General features: G+C 40.5%; 1 protein-coding gene across 3 annotated transcripts in view; it reads right to left on the bottom strand.

Moving 5' to 3' along the window:
• The window catches only part of UBE2Q2 (ubiquitin conjugating enzyme E2 Q2), a 59,282-nt gene extending 36,810 nt beyond the window's left edge, over window positions 1-22,472 (bottom strand). The window contains exons 1-4 of one of the 3 annotated variants that reach the window (XM_025390502.1): window positions 21,914-22,472; window positions 10,920-11,021; window positions 8,759-8,761; window positions 5,428-5,527 (exon numbers count right to left, since the gene is read on the bottom strand). In XM_025390502.1, the coding sequence (XP_025246287.1) occupies window positions 5,428-5,527; window positions 8,759-8,761; window positions 10,920-11,021; window positions 21,914-22,093 (385 nt within the window). In that variant the 5' untranslated portion in view covers window positions 22,094-22,472. Of the gene's footprint in view, window positions 1-5,422; window positions 5,528-8,758; window positions 8,762-10,919; window positions 11,022-21,913 lie in introns of all 3 variants that reach the window. The other 2 variants (XM_025390501.1, XM_025390503.1) reach the window with 2 other exon arrangements.
• Between the last annotated feature and the right edge of the window lie 474 nt (window positions 22,473-22,946).

The following is a 22,946-nucleotide window of genomic DNA, read 5'->3' as shown; positions in this document are numbered from 1 at the left end:
ATACAGACAAGAATGATCACAGCAGCATTCGCTGTTCCTAACAACACTGGAAACAACCCACATGTCTGTATCTAGTCAAGGGGATAAATGGTAGGGTGTATTCAAACAATGGAATAAATACAGCAATGCAAAATAACTATAGCTACACAAAATAGGAACAAATTTCACACACAATGTTGAGCACAACAAAAATGAAATAATACATATAGTATGATTTTCAGAAGTTCAACAATAGGCAACACTACACTGTATTGTTCAAGGATGCATACATGAGTGATAACACTAGAGAAACGTAAGGAAAGATAAGCGTATAGAGGAACAGTGATCGGGAAGAAGCCTGCAGAAGGTTTCCACAGTGCGAGCAATGTTCCTTTCTCTTCACCTGGGTGCTGGCTAGGTGTTGGTTTCCAAGTATTCACTCTAATTATGTGTTACACTAAGCTTATGTTTTACATATTTTCAATACATTTTATCTCTCACAATAAAAAGTTTTAATAGTATGGCAATGTGAATGAATGATGGAATAAAATTACTTGGAAAATAGATTTTAAAACTTGTGCAATAAACTCAAACAGCACCCAAAGAAAATGTATACCCTTACATGTTTGTTTAAAAAGCAATTTAAATTACATTAATCCACTAAATCAGAAAAAGCAAAATAAAAAGGGGAATTAAGACATAAGCAAAAAATGAAAAAGAAAACACTAGATTTAAAAAATAAAACTAAAGGAGGATTCTTTCGCAAGACTAATATAATAAAACAGCCGAGCCTTCGAAAAGTAATCAAGATAAAGAAAACTTTTGAAGCGAAAATGGCATACAGCCACATGTGAATATGATGCAACAGCTTAGAAGTATACATAAAGCGATCTTTTTTTTTTAATCTACGGTTACTAAAACTGAAGAGGAAAATCTGGAGACCAATACATAGAAAAAGGAAAAAGACAGTCAAAGACATCCTCCAGATTGGAGTTTTATTTAAACCACCGTTTCTCAACCTCAGCAATATTGATATATTGGGCCAGACAATTCTTTGTGGAGGGTTCTCCCGTGTGTTGTAGGATGTTTAGTGACATCCTCTCTACCCAAGAAATGCCAACAGCACCCCCTACCATGACTAGCTGTGAAAACCAAAAATGGCTCCAGATATTTTCAAACGTCCCACGGGAGGCAAAAATCTCCAGTTGAAAATTACTGTGTAAACTAGATCTACATCCTAGATCTTAGAAAAAAAGATGTAAAGCTTTCAAAGTCAGCCCTGCATACCCTTGATACTGAAATAAGAGCCTAAAAGGAAACAAAGTATAAGCTTAATACAGAAGTAAAAATCCAAAAATAAAATATTACCATATCCATTCTAATGGTGTTTACTATAGAAATGCAAGGATGATTTAAAATTAGGAATTCACAAGTTAAATTCCTACATAGAATCGTGGGCATAATCATGAAAAACCAGCTAGCTCTCTATGCATTAAGGCCATGTGATATTCAGTGAAAAACACAAGCTGCAAATGTCCTACAGAAGGAAAAGTGAGGGGTCAGGGGCAGTGGCTCACGCCTGTAATCCCAGCACTCTGGGAGGCTGCGGGCAGATCACAAGGTCAGGAGTTCGAGACCAGCCTGGCCAACATAGTGAAACCCCATCTCTACTAAAAAATACAAAAAATTAGCCAGGCGTGGTGGCGCACACCTGTAATCCCAGCTACCGGGGAGACTGAGGCAAGAGAATTGCTTGAACCCAGGATGCGGAGGCTGCAGTGAGGCGAGATCACGCCACTGTACTCCAGCCTCGGCGGCAGGTGAGACTCCAACTCAGGAAAAAAAAAAAAAAAAAAAAAAAAAAAAACTGGCCACGTGATCATAGATGTTTATAAAATATCAGCTGGCTGTGGTGGCATGTGCTTGTAATCCCAGCTACTCAGAAGGCTGAGAGGCAGGAGAATCACTTGAACCCAGGAGGCGGAGGTTGCAGTGAGTTGAGATTGTGCCACTACACTCCAGCCTGGGCAACAGAGAGACTCTATTAAAAAAAAAAAAAAACACAGAAGGAAAAGTGAATACTGAACACATATTTCTCCCATTTGCTCTTTGTCCTGAGACTCCACTAAAATTACGGTGAAGAATAAACACACAATTACAAAAAAGGAATGCGGTTACCAGCAGACGAGAACTCACCTCTAGACAATAACAGTAAATGGAAAATGGTTAATTAATGGAGCAAAGCCCACAAAGGTGGAGGTTAGGGGGATATCGATAACAAGGAGGCAAATTTATCTCACAGCACCCTGAAGAGGCTCTAGACTCAGACACTAGGTACCCCAGAAAGCGAGACAGATAGGCAACACTGTAAACAGATTAACAAAAGCCTATATACAGAATACATTTTCCAGGCCCTGAAACACTGTTCTACCACATCTCCTTAAGCAGAACCCAAGCAAACATACATCCACCCCAGGCAAGAAAACACAGATTTCATATCCAGAGGAATGGAGTAGTTCCAGCCACCATTTATGATTGCACCAGGAGATAAGATAGAGGGGTAGGGAATAACAATTGGGAATCAGCCTAAATTCCCACTAAAAGCTATCAGTTGACAAGTCTTGGCCACGAAGAACTCCCAATCAGTCTTTCAGTCTTTTTTTTTTTTTTTTTTTTGAGATAGGGTTCCATTCTGTCACCCAGGCTGGCTGGAGTACACTGGCATGATCACAGCCCACTGCAGCCTCAACCTCACAGGCTCAAGTGATCCTCCTGCCTTAGCCTCTTGAATAGCTGGGACTATAGGCAGGTGCCATCATACCCACTTAATTTTTTATTTTTGTAAAGATAGGGTCTCAATATGTTGCCCAGGCTGGTCTTAATTCTTGGGCTCAAGTGATCCTCCCATCTCGGCCTCCCAAAGCACCGAGATTATAGGTGTGAGCCACCACACCCAGGCTCCCAATCAGTCTTTTAGTACCTCTCTCAAATATGAACAAAAAAGGGAATTAAAAGACTACAAATGATGAGCAACATAGAATACATACTTGAGGAAAGGTTAAAAAAAAAAAAAAAAGACCAAAATAAACTAAGAAAAAAAGTATTAAAAGAAAAAAGAGATGCTAGGGAGAGGGTCAAAGTATCAAAATAGCTCCTTAAAGACACTTATGAATATATTACATCCATAAAACAAAAATAGAATATGAATAAAAAATAATCAGTGAAGAAAAGGTTCCTAGAACTCAGGGCTCGTCCTTGGATGGGCCCATCCCACAATGAATCTGGGTGGGCCCCGAGACTCACTTTAACCTACAGAATTTGGTAGAAATGATATTGGACCTATTCCAGATCTAAGCCTTAAGAACACCTGGCAGTTCCACTTCTGTGCTTCTGGAAGCCAAAAATAGGAACTGACTATCCTCTTGGAGAATGAGAAGCCACACGAAGAGGCCTGAGAGGATGACACGCTACACAGAGAGGCCAGATGAAGAAACACCAGGCAGCAGACCTGTGGACGAAGAAGCCATCTCAGACAATCCACTACAGCTGAGCATCCAGATGACCAGTCCCTGTCACCATCTAAACCACACAGTGAGAGGTGCCAAATGAGACCAGCAGAAAACCTGTCCAACTAGCCCCAGTTAAGTCATACAATAGTGACAGGCAAATTTGTTGTTTTATGCTATTAAGTTTTGGGATAATTGGTTAAGCAATAATAAATAAGACTTAAAGTTATGACTGTCCAAATAAAATTTCCAAAAGTTGAAAGAAAAATATTCTAGATTTTAAAATTAAAGAAAAATAATTCAGAAATAATATGAGATACAAGACTCAAGACAAGAGGTCTAAAATCCCATTAACAGACATTTCAAAATGAACAAATAAAATGGAAAGGAGAAAGTTAACAACAAAAATATGAGAAGATTCAAGGTTCCAAATTTGAAAGAGCCTATCCATAGGCCTATCCATTTGGTGTACTCAGTACAGTGAGTGAAAAAAGACCCACACTAAGTATAATGTTGTGCTGTTTCAGCACACCAAGGAAAAGACAAACTCCTAAAAGCTTCCAGAGAGAAAGCCATACATAAATGACTGAAACTCAGAATGGCATGAGGCTTCACCACCACGACTGGTTAGAAGACAACAGCACAGACTTTGAAATTCTAAGGTAAAATTATCTTCAACCCAGAAATATATAATCAACCAAACTATCAATCAAGTATGAGGGAGGGTAGAATATAACAGAAGTGAACATTGATGGGGATGTGCTATGCACCAGGCACTGTTCTAAATGGTTTACTTGTACCAACTCATTTAATCCTCATAGTTCCCCAAAAACATAGGTACTAATACTATTACTGGTTCTCCCATTTTGCCAATTCAAAATTGATGCACAGAGCAATTAGGGAATCAGCCCAAGGGCATACAGCCAATAAGTAGCAGAACCAAGATTCAAACCTATCTCGGTCTGGCTCCAAAACCCAAACACTGGACAGTATTTTTTCAGAAGCTACAGCTCAGAAAACGTACTGCTCCATGCTTTCTTAGGGTTTTACCTAGTCAGGCAACATGAGAAAGGGTAAGCCACGAAAGATGGCATGAGATCCAAGAAACAATGGATCTACTGCAGGAGAGCAGATGAGAAAAACCTCAAGATGGCATCTGCACAGCCAACCCAAAGAAAAACCTGCCAAGACGGGCAAGAGGAGCCAAAGGCTTCAGAAGAAAGGGAAACCTCACAGAAAGGGCTACAACATAATTTTTTAAATTAAAAATTACTATTATGAGGAAGATACTGCAAAACTAAAAGCTGCACCAAGAAAGGAAATATCCTATCCTAAATATTCTAGAAAACTTGGCTTTACTCTACAAAGTCCTAATGATAATTAGTGATTACTTACATGACTAAAGATAATATTTGAGGAAAGGGAGGTGAGTGGTAAGTGGGTGGTATAAGAGCTAATTATCATGTATTATAGTAAAAAAATAAATAACTGATGCCTAAATAGGTAAATTCAGAATGAAGTTAGTAGTGGTCATGAACTAGTGGAAATTTCTGTTGCTTGCAGGAGATAACATTTGGGTTAGTTCTTAAAAAGCATAGACAGATGTAAGGAGATGACATTTCCAGGTGAAGGAAATTGAATAACCAAAGACAAACAATGAAAGAAGCAAGAGCATTTAGGGAAACCAGCAATATTAACAAAAAGGTGGTGGTAGGGAGAAGGGCAACTATTTGCCTGTATAGTAAATACCAGCAGCTCCAAAGAATGTAAAGTTTATTTTTAGTACCTAAAACAGAACAAACAAAACAATTCAATAGGAACAAAAAAGAAACTAACTTCTAAACAAGTTGAATAACAAAAAGAAAAATCATCCTAGTTTGACTTTTGCTTGAGACAATTTATTTTAGCTCTTGAACGCTAGAGAATTTTTACTTTACCTGACCCGTGGGTAGTGGTTGATCTAGCATCTCAACATCCAGGTGCTTAGGAACGTTATATAATCTGCAGAGTTCACATATCAACCACTTCAATTGCTGACGAAGCTACAAAACACATTTCAGTAAATAAGCATTATGTTAAAGAGCCCTTAGAAGACATCAATAATGTTATGACTACTGTAATCAATCCAGTAGGAAATGAAAAAGTTTGTTACTGCTCAACTGCAGCTTACAGATTTAAAAAGTAGTCTTTAAAATATTTTCAGGATCCTCTAGTATAAGAAAGTTACTGTGGCTTGGGGTATAATCACTACAACTGATACCTAGCAGAATGACAACAATAAGGGCAGAAGAAGGAAGTTCCAGACATTGTCCAATTTCTCACTGCTAACCTGTTTTCTGAGAAACTTACAACTTCAGACAAGAGAACATTAATGCATTAACGAGGCTACCAAAAAAAATAAAAATTAAAAAAAAAAAAACAGAAAAAATAACCCAGACACACACAGGCAGTGCTGATACAGATGGATTATAAAATTATATATTCTAGACATATTCATTTAAAAGTACAGAAGCAAATGTGATCTAGTAGACAGAGCCTGGCAATCTGATAGATGACCTTGGATATCGTATCTAATTCCCTGAGTATGAGTCTGCCCCATCTGTAAAACAAAGAAGTGAAAACTTTCCCAGAATGGTCAAGATTAATGAAACCTATAAAACACTTGATACTTAGTAGGTTCTTAAGTGTCTGTCTAAAAAATAACAATAATTCACTAGGAAAACTGCAAAGAATAACTGTAAATTTCCATGTTTAAGTCCAGATTGTTTTGTAAGCATATTTGCTTTAAACAAATAAGCAAGGTAAATTATGTGTACAAGTATGGTTTTCATTGTTTAAAATGTTTTTCAATGTATAAGGTGACTCAAATGGGATCTAATAAGGCAACTCACTTCACTTAGTCGGGAACAGTTTCCTAGGTGGCTCTGACCAAGAAAAGAGATGAAGAGAAAGAAGCAGGTTTACAAAGGACAAAGAAAGACGACACAGGATTAGAATGGGTTAACGAAGCAAAGAATAAGCCTTCCCAAAGTGGACAATGGAGCAAATGGAAATGAGGAAGGTTGAATGGTAAATTAGGATCCAACAAAAATCTTCATGCTTAAAAGGAAACCAAGCTCCAGTGTGGATTCCACCCAATATGCTCTATTGTGTGCTAAGTGCATAATGAAGACGACGCAAGGCGATCTGGACACAGACCTAGACACTCTGACCTCTGGCACGTGAGGAGCTCCAGGAGTGCTGGGGAGTGAGGCAGCAGGGTAGTGGAGTCATACCAAGCAACAAGAAAGACAGGGTAGTACATTTTCCAGGAATTTCAATTTTCCTCCCTTCCCCCACACACCAAAAAAGCATTTGAGGGATGGGAGGAAGAAACTGAGATCACAGAGAAAATTGTAAGAGACATTCAGAAGGTCAGATCTTAGAAAATTACTAGTTTGGCGGGGGGAGGTCAGAGAATGGTAGTATATAAAAGAACACTACGACAGTTCCCAGGTTTAGGCATAGGGGACTAGTTGGATTATTTCATTTTTTCCCCACTCACAATCACAAGGAGAATTATCGAGGAAAAACACGGGGCTGATAGAGTGCTAGGAGGTGGGTAAATGCAAATTTAAATGTCATCATTTTGAACACCCATGGCACTCCAAGTGAGATTCTCTAACATATGATATACAGACAGATATATGGGTTTGAAGCTGGAGATAAATACAGATTTAGGAATCCCTAGAACAGAGGTCATGACTAAAGTAATGGGAGTAAAAGATTACTCGGAGAAAGCACAGAATGAGAAGAAAGAAGTAGGCCAAGGAAGAAGAGATCGGAGGAGACCAAGGCAGGGTGTTAAGATCAAAACAAGACAGTAACCCGATGAAAGTTCCATTAGATTATCACAATTATCACAGAGCCTGACACAGAAGCCAGTATTTTTTAAATTGTGTTCTACTATTAAGTTTCCTGTACCCACCAGGAAAGTAAAAAGTATAAACAAGCATATAGATTGTTTCACATTGTATACTAAAGGGGCCAATTATACACAATATTTTATGCCTTGCTTTTTCACTTAATGTATCTTAGAACTTTGCATATGCTCTTATGGAAAGACTGACTGTTTTTTTTGTTTGTTTGTTTGTTTTTGCCTACAACAGAATATTCTATTGTAAAACTATACACTGTAATTTTTATTTAACCAACTCTTTATTGGTGGACATTAAGAATGGAGGAATGTTTCAACAAGGGAACAATCAACAGTATCAAAATATTGCAGAGGGGTCAATTTGGGGACTAAGAGAGGTGCCACTAGGTTTGGCAACTAGGAGATAAATTTTAGTGCAACAATGAAGGTACAATCCAGATTATAATAACTTCAGTGAAAAAAGGTGAAGACATGCAGCTTATTCTCTTAAGAAACTAGGCTATGATAAACTGGCAGAGGCTGTAAGAGTGGGAGGTGAGTTGTTTTCTCCTTCATGTAAATATATTCACTTTTTAAAAAACTAGGCCCAATGTTATATCCTATTTCATTTAACCTTATGAACATGTTTACTTAATATTTTAGACACTGAAAAGTAACTCATTTTTGCTATTATAAAACCATTATCTTTAGATCTTCTGAAGCAACTTCCTAAAAGGAGGTAGCGGTAACAGAACTATGTCTACCATTCTTTCCCATCAACCCCCTTGCTGGGGATGTAAACATGTGTCCACCTAGCTTTTAATTTTTACCTCTTACCTTCATGGCTCTCCATACAAACCTTAACTCGTGTGTGTGTGTGTCTGTGTATATGGAGAGAGAGAGAGAGAGAGAGAGAAAGAGAAAGAGGGTCTTGCTATGTTGCCCAGGCTGATCTCAAACTCCTGGGCTCAAGCAATCCTCCCACCTCGGCCTTCCAAAGTGCTGGGATTACAGGCATGAACCACTGTGCTAAGCCTCAGCCTTAACTCTTAAAATATTTTTTTTGGAGACAGAGTCTTGCTCTGTTGCCCAGGCTGGAGTACAGTGGCACAATCTCGGCTCACTGCAACCTCTGCCTCCCAGGTTGAAGCAATTCTCCTGCCTCGGCCTCCCAAGTAGCTGGGATTATGGGTACATGCCACCACACCTGGCTAATTTTTGTATTTTTAGTAGAGATGGGGTTTCGCCATGTTGGCCAGGCTGGTCTTGAACTCCTGACCTCAACTGATCCACCCGCCTGGGCCTCTCAAAGTTCTGGGATTACAGGTATGAGCCATCACGCCCAGCCTTCTGTTCTTAAGAATAGATGTGTTTACACCAACTATAACTTATTTTGACAAAAATCAGAGTTGAGACTCAAACTTCCTCAAATAGTTTTCCTAAGACTATTTACAGAATAATCTGTCCTTTCCTTATTAAGTTAAAATACTACCTTCACCTTACGCTAAATTCTCATTTGCATGACTCTGGTTCTAAATTTCCATTGCCTTTATCTGTCTGGAACAGGGTTAGTACACAACATTTTATTGAACATCTCGTTGAACGAGTCTATTTGTTTTTTTTTTATCATTTACTCTTAAACGTTAGAGTCATTTTGTTAACTTCCAAAAATAAATCTGCTGGGATTTGTACTGAAATTTATTTTATATATATATACACACACACACACACACACACACACACATACACATATGGGTATATACACGTATTATGTATTTTATATATACATATATGTATACACACACACATACATATACATATATTTTTTTTGAGACAGTCTCACTCTGTCACCTACGCTAGAGTTCAGAGGCACAATCTAGGCTTACTGCAATCTCTGCCTCCCAAGCTCAACTGATCCTCCCACCTCAGCGTCCTCAGTAGCTGGGACTACAAGTGTGTACAGCTATACCCTGCTAATTTTTGTATTTTTTGTAGTGACGGGGTTTCACCGTGTTGCCTAGGCTGGTCTTGAACTCATGAGCTCAAGCAACCTGCCTGCCTCAACATCATAAGGTTCTGGAATTACAGGCATGAGCCACTGCACCCAGCAGAAATTACATTTACGAATATGAAGACATGATGATAAGTGACATTTATAACATGAGATCTGCTCATACAGGAACACAGAATGCAAATCTTTCCTTCCACTCAGCAAAACTGTTGTGTTCTTGATAAAAGTCCTGCACATCTAAGTTGATTCCTAGGTATTTAATTTTTGTCGAAATACTTGAAAAAATACTTTATCACTGTATCTTCTATGTGATTATAGCTAAAATTGTGGAAAGCTATTAACTTTTATGTAACAGACCTTTTAACCAGTAATCTTAAAAACTCTTTTTTCCGGTTGGTTCCTCTGAATATTTTTAGATAACCAATCATGTCAGCTGAAAAGAATGAGGATTATATTTCTATAAAGACTTTATGATATCATGGGAAAATACAGTAATTTTCTTTTTTTTTTCCTGAGACGGAGTCTCACCCAGGCTGGAGTGCAGTAGTGTGATCTTGGCTCACCACAACCTCTGTCTCCCAGGTTCATGGAATTCTCCTGCCTCAGCCTCCCAAGTAGCTGGGATTACAAGCATGTGCCACCATGCCAATTTTTGTATTTTTAGTAGAGACAGGGTTTCACCATGTTGGCCAGGCTGATCTTGAACTCCTGGCCTCAAGTGATCTGCCCGCCTCGGCTTCCTAAAATGCTGAGATTATAGGCGTGAGCCACCGTACCCAGCCAGTAAATGTGTTTTAAACTGATATAAAACAATATAGAATATGACCTCAACTATTTAAACATATGTATAAAGCTATATGTATTTTACTAGCGAAGAAAAAATATATACTGGTAGAAAATAACCATCATGTCAACAGTGGTTATATTAGGTAGAGAAATTATGGAAGATTTTAATATTTTTTTCCTGTCTATATTTTACTAATTTTTTCAACAATGTTTGCTCATGAGTTTTATAATCAAGAAAAAAAGTGTTAAAAATTTTTGCAACACAGAAAGTTATATTTCTTTATATACTAAAAACAAAAATAAAACTTTGTATTTGAATACCTTTGACTTTTGCTGCACTTACAGACCTTGAAAGAAAAGGCAATTCCCTCATACTAGTTCTGGTGTCATTCTCCCCATCTCTTCCTTCACTTCCACCTTGGTCTTTTTTCTGCTTCCCATCTTGGCTAGTGATCTCTACCCAAAATGCTTGATTTGGCTTAATGGTTAGAATTCAGGGAAAAAGAGATCCCTAATTCGTAATCGAAATTAAGGTTATACATGTGGGAAATAAAAAAGAGAGACCAGGTAGTAAACAGAATTTGAAAGACAACAACAACAACAACAACACAAAACCTACTCTTTAATTCCTACAAGATTATAATCATTAATCGTGCTTTTATATCATATGATCTCTTAACATTTAATTTCTATATGTAATGTTCATGAGGAAAAAAGAAAATAGCTTGGCTTATTTTCTTACCGAATTGTTGTTCTTAGTATCTTCTAGACGTTCCAGAACTGATGTCAGATTTGGGTCATCAGAGTCCACAAACCATATTGGTGAAGAAGATGGATAGGATTCCTGTTTAACACAGAGACACCTATGTTAAACATTTACATACAGACTAACCCAAATATGCAATTAAACCACACCACTAAATGGCAAGATGACCACGGATTTAAACAAAATGTATGGGGGAAAAGACAACACGTTAAAAACCATGTGAGAGGCCGGACTTTTGAGACAGCTATTCTCCTTGCATAGCACTGTCTGTTGCTACAGCTCATAGAAATCAATGATTTTCTTCAACATTGGTAGGCAGCCTCTAAAATGGCCCCAATCACCTTCACCTCCTGCCATTCACACCCTTGTAAACATTCCCGCCCCTGGACCTAGTGACTCACTTCTAACAAAGAGAATACAGCAAAAGTAATAACATCACTTCTGAGATCAGGCTACCAAGAGACTATGATGTCTGCCTTGGTCACCCTTCTCCTGCTTTTTCCATTGCTCCCTCTGATGGAAACCAGTTGCCATGTGATGAGGTGCCCTATGGAGAGGCCCACATGGCGAGGGATTATAAAAGGCCTCAGACCAAAAGCCGTCTAGAAACAAAGGCCCAGTCCAACAGCCTGTGAGATAAATCCTGCCAACATCTACATGAGTAAGCTTGGAGACTGATTCTCTCCTTATCCTGCCTTAGGATGATCACAGCTGCCACCAACACCTTCACTGCCTGGTGAGAGGCCAAGTCAGTGAACCCAAGATAAATTGCACAAAATCCTGACCCACAGAAATGGTGAGATGTTTGTTGCTTTAAGCTGCCAAATTTGTTACAGAGAAAGAGAAAACTAATTCAAACACCATAAAATTCTAATGTTTTAACCTATCACACAAACGAAGTACTACCAAGAAATGCCATTACTACACACACACACACACACACACACACACACACACACACACACAAGCATTTTGTTTTTAACCTCAAGACGGAGTCCTGCTCTCTGGCCCAGGCTGGAGTACAGTGGCACAATCTTGGCTCACTGCAACCTCCGCCTCCTAGGTTCAAGCGATTCTCCTGCCTCAGCCTCCTGAGTAGCTGGGATAACAGGCACATGCCACCATGCCAAGCTAATTTTTTGTATTTTTAGTAGAGATGGGGTTTCACCATGTTTGCCAGGCTGGTCTTGAACTCCTGATCTCATGATCCGCCCGCCTCAGCCTCCCAAAGTGCTGGGATTACAAGCATAAGCCACCACGCCAGGCCCATATCTTTTTAAATACATGTGATTTTTGAAAAAAGCTAACGAACTAAGCATTATGTGCTTTCACCCACTAACAGACATTTACTCTGTTACTTTGTATGCTTTTCTATTATAAATTGGGGGAAAACCATTATTATTATATATTAGCTTCAGAACAACTAGGTTCAGAACAACATGGAAAACAATTTTGCAGAAACAATTTTAGGAAACACTGCTTTGAGAACTACGATTTATAGCTGAAGCCACAGAAACTGAATATTTTTAAAGAATTTTGACAAATGTTCTTTTAAGAATAAGTTGTATTGATGGAGGACATCATTAATAATATACCTGGTCAATAATGGGTTATTTACTATTCTCATTCCTCTAACTCTTACTGTGCCCCAAATCTCTTTACAGGCTAAATGAGAAACTCTTCAGAATTAATCCTGTTCTTAAAGAACACTTCTTATTGAGTACTGCATTTTCTTATTCAAATTCTTCAGCACACGTTGGGAATACACCATCTTGGACCATTTTTACTGTTTTAGTTTTTAAGTTTCTTTTTCCTTAGGCTAAAGAAACTGCAACTACACTTAGGATCTCATTTTATTAGGTTAGTATTTGTCTAGTAAACTTCAGCATAAGCCAAGCAACATATATGTTGTCACTCTGGACTGAAACCCCTCAAAACCATATTAAGAAAATTAGAAAAACAAGTGAAATCATGTTTTTAATCTTGTAGATGGAAAGATATGATACACTGTAGATCTAAGTACTTATTTTCAATGGTTCCCAAAGTGGGGCCCCTCAGACCCCCAGGTCCAAACTATTTTTACAAGAATATTAACATGTTGACATATGCTGTGAGGGTGAAGACACAATGGTGGATAAAAATGCTGGCACTTTAGCACAAATAAAGGCGGTAACACCAAACTACTAGTAGTCATGGTATTCTTCACTATGCACAGGAAATGTTTAAAAAGGAAGAGCAACAAAAGATCAGTTTCATTTAAGAATGTCTACGATAAGGCTGGGAATGGTGGCTCATGCCTGTAATCTCAGCACTTTGGGAGGCCAAGGCAGGAGGATCACTTGAGCCCAGGAGTTCAAGACCAGCCTGGCCAACATGGTGAAACCCCATCTCTACAAAAAAATACAAAAATTAGTTAAGCATGGTGGTTGCATGCCTTCAGTCCCAGCTACTTGGGAAACTGAGGCAGGAGGATTGATTGAGCACAGAAGGTCGAGTCTCCAGTGAGCTGTGATCACGCTACTGCACTCCAGCCTGGGTGACAGAACAAGGCCCTGTCTCAAAAATAAAAAGAATGTCTATGATAAAGCAGTGAAAATTTTACTACATCTTAATCCTTGAATATGTCTTTTTAGTATTTCAAGTGATGAAATGGGAAGTACATAGGAGCATTCCTACAGACTGCCTGAGAAAAAACCCTTGTGTGATTAAGTCGTGAACTGAATTAACCACTTTAATGGAATACCATTTTTACTTGAAAGGATGACTGACAATGTTATTTCAACTTGTTTTTGGATTTTCCTCAAAAAATAAGATTCTGTCATTTCAAGAAAAACAACAGACAGGCCATAATAAAATTCAATAATAAAACAGCTATAATAAAATGCAAGTTTTTGAACAAAAAATTAGTTTTTGAAAACTTGTATCCACCACTGTTTTCCAAGTATATCCTGATAACATTGATGGCAATATTGATGAATGTATATTGAAACTGTAAAATCAAATGTATCAACATTTAGAAGATCTCGGTGAACCATTATTATCTAAATGACCAATGCATGATGTTATATCACGCAAGGGTAAAAGATCCAAAGTTCAAGAAAGACCAAGTTTTGATGGAGTATCAAAAAAGAACCCTAGGCAACATGGCAAAACCCTAGCTCTAGAAAAAATACAAAAAATTAGCCAGGTAAGATGGCCTATACCTGAGTCCCAGGAGACTGAGGGTGCAGTGAGCTGTGATCACACCACTGCACTCCAGCCTGGGCAACACAGTGAGCCCCATCTCAAAAAAAAAAAAAAAAAAAAAAAAATCCACAATTATCTAAAATGGCCATTAAAATATTCTAGAATTTTTCCAACCAGGTGTCTGTATGAAGTTAGATTTTGTTTACATTATTTCAAGCAAATACCATATAACAAATTAAATGCAAAAGCAAATGACAGACCAAACATCAATGAAATCTGCAAAAAATGTAAGACTGTGCTACTATTCTATTTTTGGCTTAGAAAATTTTGTTTCATAAAAGCATTTATAACAATATATGATGAGTTTTTAAAGAGTTAATGTTTTCAATATTTCTGATTTAACTTCTAGTGATAAACACCAACAGACATCTTACATAAACCAAAGCCCTTGGGTCCTCAATATATTTTCAAGAGTGTAAAGGAGTCCTGACCACAAAACTTTGAGAACTGCTGCCTTCCCTTCCACTTTCCTTCCTTCCTTAGAATTTCTTTCTTGGAAGAAACATCCCTTTGCCATTCTATATTAACTTACATAGTTCCATTGAGACCAGTTTTGCTACCTCCCTCCCTCCCATCTTTCCACCTCCCTCTCTTGACACAAAACCTAACCAAAGGACTCGACCAGCCCACCCATTTTCAGTGATTAGCTGTCAGGTGGGTTAAACCAAGAAAATCTGGGTTTTCCCTGAGACTAGACCTCTAGTTCTGAGGGATCTGGAATCATAGGGACAAGGTTGGCCACCTCGGTGTGGTCAGAATTCATCTTGCCTAAACACAAAGAGTAAGTTATAACATGGATCTACAATATTGTTGAGTGAAAAAGCAGATTACAAAAAAATCTGATTTTTTTAAGGGAGAGGGAACATATATAAGCATCGGAGAAAAAATATGAGCAGGTAACTGGAAAGATACAAAATTCTGATAGTGGTATATTCTGAGTGGTAGAATTATAAGTAATATCTCCTGGTTTTGACTAAAATTTTTTTAATGTCTTACAATAAGAAGATTTTGTTTTCCATATTATAAAATATCCACCACCCTAGGAAACTCAACCTTCAGCACAAACTCTACATCATTTTCAAGGTTTGTTCAGTTTAATATTTAAGACACAATCTACTTTGAAAGACATCTAAAATAATGACCAACATTTAAACCTATGTATTAATGTTTTCAATCTTTCACATGCTTTAAGTTTTGTAATTCTGATAAAGTTAACTAAGCTTTATATCTACCTTGAAAAGATAAGTTTTCCTACTATTTCTCTTTAAAATAAATATGACCTATAATATTGTCAGTTTTTAAACAGTGAATGGTGCTCAAAAATTCCAATACAAATTCTGGCAGTTTTCCCGTACATAGAATGTTTAAGTGCTTCTAGCACCGCTCTTTTTCACCACAGTTATGAAAACACAGAACAATTATCTAAGCATCTAATTATTCAGGTCCTTTGTTCTTATCCATCCTATTAGTTTCATAGTAATTTTAAGGCCTGTGAGGATGAAGTTGTCTGTGACAGCTACCATAAAGATTATTGTAAGTGGACAAATTTCAAACAAATTCATCACCACTACCATCCCCACCATAAAACTGTCTTAATACAGGGAAACACAACTGAAGATTAACCAAGCCAACCTCTTTACCTGTCACTGCTTAAGAAAAAGATTTTTTTTGTCTTTAACTTTCTGTATCTATTTTTCTCCATAAATCCACTGAGATCATTGTGTGGCTCTATCTCAAGCACCAGCAACCAAAACTGCCTGCCAGAATGGTCAGTTTTTGTATCTTTCCAAATGTAGGACACAGCTATCTTCAGGGATTTCATAATTTTTTTTTAAATGATGCACAAACTTCTTGAAGGTTCAGAGATATAGCAGTTGTAATTCTTCTGAAGGCTAGTTATGGGACACATTACTTTCATACTTTGCTGTTCAATAAATGTGAGGTGGAGAATGAAGTAAATTGACAGAATTAGCATATAATACCTTAATAAAATTCTAATTGCTCTGACAACAAAAGATACTTAAAATGCGCACACATGGTTCCCTGATAGTCATTTTACAAATAAACAACCAAGCAGCTAACCTAGAGCCCACAAAAGCAGAGTAAAACTTCTAACTCTTGTTAAAATAAAAATGCTTATAAACCCAAAAAGAAAATGCTTAAGTATTCAAACACAAGCAGCAAATTACAGCTACTGAGAACATCATTGTAAGCAAACTGAGGCACAGAAAACAAAGGTGCTGATGAGGATCTGAACCACCTAAGCTGCAGAAACCCACTGGATGGTTTCCTAGGTTCCAAGTCAGGATTATCTTTCAGAATCTTCTAGAAGAGATCACATAACACTGTTACAAAGGATCTGGAAAAAGGGACCCCTGCTTTATCACTCTGGCTCTCCAGTCATGCTTTACATTTGGCAGTGACTATTTCCATTCAACTCAATTCCCCACCCCTCAACTAGCTGACATTTATCAAATACTACCTTTTTCCAGGTTTAAGTAAGTTTAACCAAATTACAAAAAAAAAAAAAAAAAAAATCAAGACACTAAGGGATATACTATTCACGAAAGGGAAACCTAAGTCTCCTCTTCATGTATCTGTTCCTTTCAAAGACAGGTATAAAAATGGGGATAAGAGAGCATAGATAACCACTAGGAATTTGACCCTATATTATAAATTGGTCAGATAAATGAAAACAACGATTCCTCTGGAATGAAAGTACCACTTAGGTGCTTAACATGACAGTTCTGATAGTTCCAAATGCTTTTCCGTGAATTGAATTTGGAAAGGTAATCTGTCCCAGGAGGGCAAACCAAAGAGAAAGTCTTAGGCTCCTTAGTCCAGCTTTATTTCCTTTGTACAACTTTGACTGGACTACTTTTTAATCACAGTAAAGACTAGAAAAATGCAAGATGAAGTTAACAGCATTGCTTTATTTCCCATGAAAAGCTGTTATAAAACATTTTCAAAATAAAGTGTTTTTCAGCCCCAAATGACACCATCACTTTTATATTTGTAGAACACAGTATCATTGCCAAAGAGCTGTCCTCTATATGCTCTCTTGCAAGGCAAAAAATATTATCTACTATATACAGAAACACAGTAAAAGAAGTGATTTACTTAAGCTCCTAACTACTAAATAAAAGCTAAACTTCTCACTTTCTCCTAGATTCACAGCTCCAACATTTCTAAAATTTAGTATCTTGCTGTTGGGGGTACGCGCTTTTTGGCAATAATGAATAGAAATTTAATTAACCAATCAAAAAAAAGTCCCACTAAAAGCAGCCTAGCAAACAGCCACTCATGCAGAAAGGGTAATAATTTATGCTCTGCAAGTAATATAAAAAATGAAGTTTCATTTGTTTACTAGCTAATTTACTTACTGGGGGAGATTTTTCATTCTAAAACAGTGATTCCCTACCAAGAGTGCCCAGATGCCAAAAAGTCCATAAAAGGAATAATGGAGTTGCCAAGTTATGTTAAATACTTCAAAAGGACTAAAAGAAAGCCATATACTAGCTCCCAGTAAGGCTGCACAGGTTATTAAAACAAGCTGCTTTGCATTTTGGTGTGATTGTAACAATGAATTAGATGGCAATCAGGTTAATTTACTGAAGATGGAAAAACTATACTTCAGTTTGTGTAACAGGCAATATTTCACATCATGGCTTCACAGAAAAGAATAAAAAGGACTCCTTGAGGTTGAAAAAGAGCATCCTTTTCCCATCATTATTTAAGATTAGGACAAATTTGGCCGGGCGCGGTGGCTCAAGCCTGTAATCCCAGCACTTTGGGAGGCCGAGGCGGGTGGATCACGAGGTCAGGAGATCGAGACTATCCTGGCTAACATAGTGAAACCCCGTCTCTACTAAAAATACAAAAAACTAGCCGGGCGAGGTGGTGGTCGCCTGTAGTCCCAGCTACTTGGGAGGCTGAGGCGGGAGAATGGCGTAAACCCGGGAGGTGGAGCTTGCAGTGAACCGAGATCATACCACTGTACTCCAGCCTGGGAGACACAGCGAGACTCCGTCTCAAAAAAAAAAAAAAAAAAAGATTAGGACAAATTTATAAAACAGGAAAAGAATTAGCTCAATTCCTTTGGCCTACAGAGTAAAACATCTACTCTGTTCAGTCTTTTTCACTTCTTACACTCTCATATGAAGTCAATTTACACACCTCCTTCAAGCCCTTAGAGACCTTTTTGTACTATCCATGACAAGTTCTTGATGTTATCTCTGCACTTTTGACAAATTCTTAGCAGTTAACTTACAAGGCAATTAAGATTTTTGTTCAAATACAATATAGCTACAGTAGGGCCATATACTCAATAAATATTTATGAAGCATTTATTGAGTGGAAGATAAAAAGCACAAAGCATAATTATAAAATATTCTCCCCTGCCACCATAAAAAAAAAAAAAATTTAAGGCTTACACAATACAGCATAAGAAAATATGACCAAAGCTAAAATAGTAAGGACTAAAGATGGGAGGAAGGGGAAATATCAGCATGAACTAAATATGACCCAGAAGAGCCTTGAGGGATGGTCAGGTATATAAAGACAAATGGGGTAGGGTTAAGGGGTGGAGGTTGGGGGCACATTCTACAGGGGAAAATACAGCTGATACAGAAGCCTGAAAGGAAAAGCCGGCAGAGCACCTGTACAGGACTCTTCAGGAACTAGCATGCACGTGTGTAAAAAAAAACTTAGTTTCTCAAACATTAGAGAAACTGCATAAGGATGTTCCTTGGTAAGTATAAAGAAGACAAAGCCTAGCATGTAGAACTCAATAAATAATTGAACTGTCTAAAGAGGAAAAGTTAAATAAGTCAAACTCATTACCTTTTAAGAGTTACAGCTTTAGAGAATAACAAATCATAAATCAAACCAAATCATTTGAAATCCAACTCCATTTTTCCCTTGATCTTTCCCTTCAAAGCAAATGGTATCGACATGAACAAGCCATGTAGATTTTATCAAAACACTCATCCATGTTTAAAAGAGTCTTTACGGCCAGGAACGGTGGCTCACTCATGTAATCCCAGCACTTTGGGAGGCCGAGGTGGGTGGATCGCTTGAGGTGGAGTTCAAGACCAGCCTGGCCAACATGGAGAAACCCCATCTCTACTAAAAACACAAAAATTAGCCAGGTGTGGCGGCGGAAACCTGTAATCCCAGCTACGCCGGAGGCCGAGACAACAGAATTGCTTGAACCTGGGAGGCGGAGGTTGCAGTGGGCTCAGGTCACACCACTGCACTCCAGCCGGGGGGACAGACCAAGACTCTGTCTCAAATAATAATAATAATAATAATAATAATAATAATAATAATAAAGAGTCTTTAATTTCAAAAGATACAAGCAGAAATATTTACAGATGAAGTGATCTGTCCGGAATCTGCTTCAAAATAATCCAAAGCGGAGTACAGATGAGGATTAGCCAAAAGTTCATCATTGTTGAGGCTGGCTACATTACACTGTTCAACTTTTGTACGTTTGATGTTTTTCCATAATTAAGAGTTAGCAGACATTTGTACTGAGCAGCTGCCATGATAATTATCTCCTGATAGTCTGTTATATTTCACTAGCACCTCAATTTTAATAGTTTCTACCTAGTGGTGGGTGCCATTACACTAGTCCTCACCAAATCCCTCCTTGTACTGAAAGTGTCTCGTTCACTTCTTGCTCCATTTCTGTTGCCACTGCCTAATCCAGGTCATCTCTCCTTATCTTTATCTGCAGCAGACTCTTACCAGCCTCCAATACGGTTCTCGATGGGGTACCAGTGGCACTTTAGGTGGGATAATTCTTTCCTGTGGCAGACTGCCTGAACGTTACAAAACATTTGGTATCCCTGTACTCCTAGCACTAAACGCTGGCACAGCAACAAGACCACCCCAACCCCACTGAGATAACCACATTTCCTAATGCCACCCACTGGAGAGAACCACTTCCAGTCCTGGATGGCAGTTACATTCTACCAACTTACCTGAGTAAACTTAGTAGCTTCCCACGGCCTACAGATTCAGCCTCCTATCATTCAAACCAGCCCTATCTTTTCCTGGCCATGCCTCAACTTCTACCAGAGTAATCATCCTCGAAGCCATTCAGGCCAGTCTCCTTAAAACACCTGCTTCATGACAACTACTACACTTTGTTTTCCACTCTTGGAAAAATCTTCCCCTTCTCCAGCCTATATCGTGGGCCTCTCAAGTCTAAGCATAAATTTTCTACTTCTAAGCAAACCACACTTTCTCAAGTCTCCGTGTCTTCTTTGGGTGGAGTTTCCTTAGTCTAAAATGCCCTTCCGCCAGTCTTCCAAAATTGTATTCACCTGTGGAAGCTCGTCTCTAACTGTCTCAGCCTCTCATCAAAGCCTTTCCCTGAAGCGCACCTCCCCCAAATCAAAATTAGTTGCTCCCTTTGGCTTTCATGATGATACCACAGGATTCAGGAACTCTTCCCCCAAGAAGATGGGGTTCTGAAAGCGAGGACTGCTCCACTCCATTCTGCAACACTAGTGCCCAGAACACTCAGACGTATTCATTCAGTAAATGAATTCTCTCCTCAGTACAGCACTTGACTGCGTGGTTTTTTTGCTTCTGGTTTTTTTTGTTTTTTTTTTTTAAATTAACACACTTTCTCCCCAGATAGTCTGGTAACCATTTTAAGGTCAATTATAACATCAAGGTTTTTTGCACTTGAGTACCCACTGACTCAACCAAAGAGAGTTAAAAACAACAGACTTGGTTTTAGCCATATTTAAAGACGAGCCCGAAACCACCACCTTGACGCCTACTATAACCAAGAGAATATTCTGCAGTTTGGACCAATATCCTAAATCAATTTCACGACGAACAGCTTCACAATACACTTTTATGGAGAAACTTAATACGTCAATTCCTTTATCAAGCCTTGGGTTTCTAATGAGCTTTCCGCTTAATGAGTAAGTTTTTAAAAGTGTCTTTTACAGCTTTGAGACATAAGTGATCTTTCCGGGGAGCAGCCCTGGCGCGTATCTCCTTTCACCTATCCATTTTCGAGGCTTACACACAAGGGAGGGGCCACACGAATACACACTCAACACCACCTGCCGCATCGACTGGTACTAGGCGCCTTCCCAGAACACAGCAGCGCGCAGCCAGGCCCGGGGAAGACGGGTCGCTCTAACAGCACCAGAGTCTGCATTCCAACTTTTCCTCCGTCAACGAGTCCATTCTCATTGTCAGTTTCCCCTTAAACGCAAACTTAAAAATAATTGGCTGACCAAGCGGGAACGAGGAAAATTTGACTCAAAAATGAGGCGTTAAAACTTATGAGGCTTTCCCTTCGCCGGCCTGGGCTCAAACAACAGCCAGAGCCGCGCCGCCCCGCCCCGCCGCGGTCCCGGGAGCAGGCCGGCTGAGGGCCGCCATGGGCCCCATCAGGGCTCGGGCCGCCGCGGACTCCCACCTCGGGGCTAGGCGACGGGGTCCGAGAGGGGCCAGAAGCCCCCAAGCCAGCGCCTGCGCGAGAAGCCGTAGAGACGCGCCCTCCGCCTCCTCCCACCCAAGCCTCTCTCAGTCCCAACCGGGCCTGGGCTGGGCCAGTCGCGGGGGAAAGGGGCGGGCCAGCCCCGCCCGGGGAGCCGGAGCCTCTCCGGGGCAGGCTCCCCTTTGTCCCGGGACTCGCAGCGCCCCCTCGCCGTCCTCGCCCTGCCCCGCGGAGCCGCGGCCGGGCGCCTTACCGTGATATTGCAGTGGAGCGTGAGTGGCGGCGGCGGCGAGTGCGGGCTGCCCGGCTGCGGCACCAGGAACTGGCAGTGCAGCTCGTCCAGCTTCCAGCTGACGATGCGGAATCGCTCGTGGTTCTTGTCGAAGATGGACGCCAGGAACTTCAGCTCGGCCTTGAGCCCTGACACAGACATCTTCCCCTCATCTCCGGCGGGAGGGGCGCGGAAGAGGAGCCGGGCCCAGAACCGCCGTCACGGCCGCGACAGCCCCGCCGGGCCGGCCTGGGCCGCGCTCTCGCGGCTCCGCCTCGTCGAGCGCGGCTGGAAAATGGCGAGGGGCGCGGAAGCCTCGGCGGGTAGCCGTGTGGCAGCCTGGGCGGCTGCTCCCTTTGTAACCGACTCCAGCAGCAGGAGGCTGCGGCCCCGCGGCTTAAAAGGGCAACAGCGACGCCGCCCCCGCTACCGCCTGGGAAAGGGCTGCCCCCACCCCGCCCCCTTCCCCCTCACCCCGGCGCGCCCTGCGCGCTCCCGTTTCAGCGCGTGCACGAGGCCAGAGCGCGCGCGCGCTCCCGGTCGCCCCTTCCTCGCCTTGACCCAGCTCCCTTCTGCCCGACCCATCTGCTCCGTTCCTCGCACCCGCGGACTGTAGGCTCGGGGCCAGCTGGCGCCCGGGCCCCAGAAGTAGGGGAGGAGCCGGAGACCCCCGCGCGCCCCCGCCTCCGGCCTGGGGCCGGACACGTGCACAGCCGATCGCGCCGGCCACGTCGGCGCCGCTGCAGACTCGCGCCAGCCCCTAGGGGCGGCTCCTCAGCTTGGCCCTCGGCCCGGCACCCGCTAACCTGACCGGGGTCCTGGTGGGAGACGCGGGTGCGGCCCACCCAGCGTTACCTCCGCTACTCTCACCCTAGTCTAAGCCGCCGCTTCGCTAACCTGGGTTTCTGTGAGGACCTTCTCACCGGATTCGCTGCTCCCGCCTTTGCTCTCAAACCATCCATTTACCTAAGTCGATGGTTTAGCCCCTGCAGGCTGTTTCCTGGAGGTGTACCAT

Source organism: Theropithecus gelada, chromosome 7a (assembly GCF_003255815.1).
Source record: "Theropithecus gelada isolate Dixy chromosome 7a, Tgel_1.0, whole genome shotgun sequence".
Classification (NCBI taxonomy): Eukaryota; Metazoa; Chordata; class Mammalia; order Primates; family Cercopithecidae; genus Theropithecus; species Theropithecus gelada.
The sequence above is the reverse complement of the archived record's forward strand: the minus strand, read 5'-3'. Positions and strand labels throughout refer to the sequence as shown.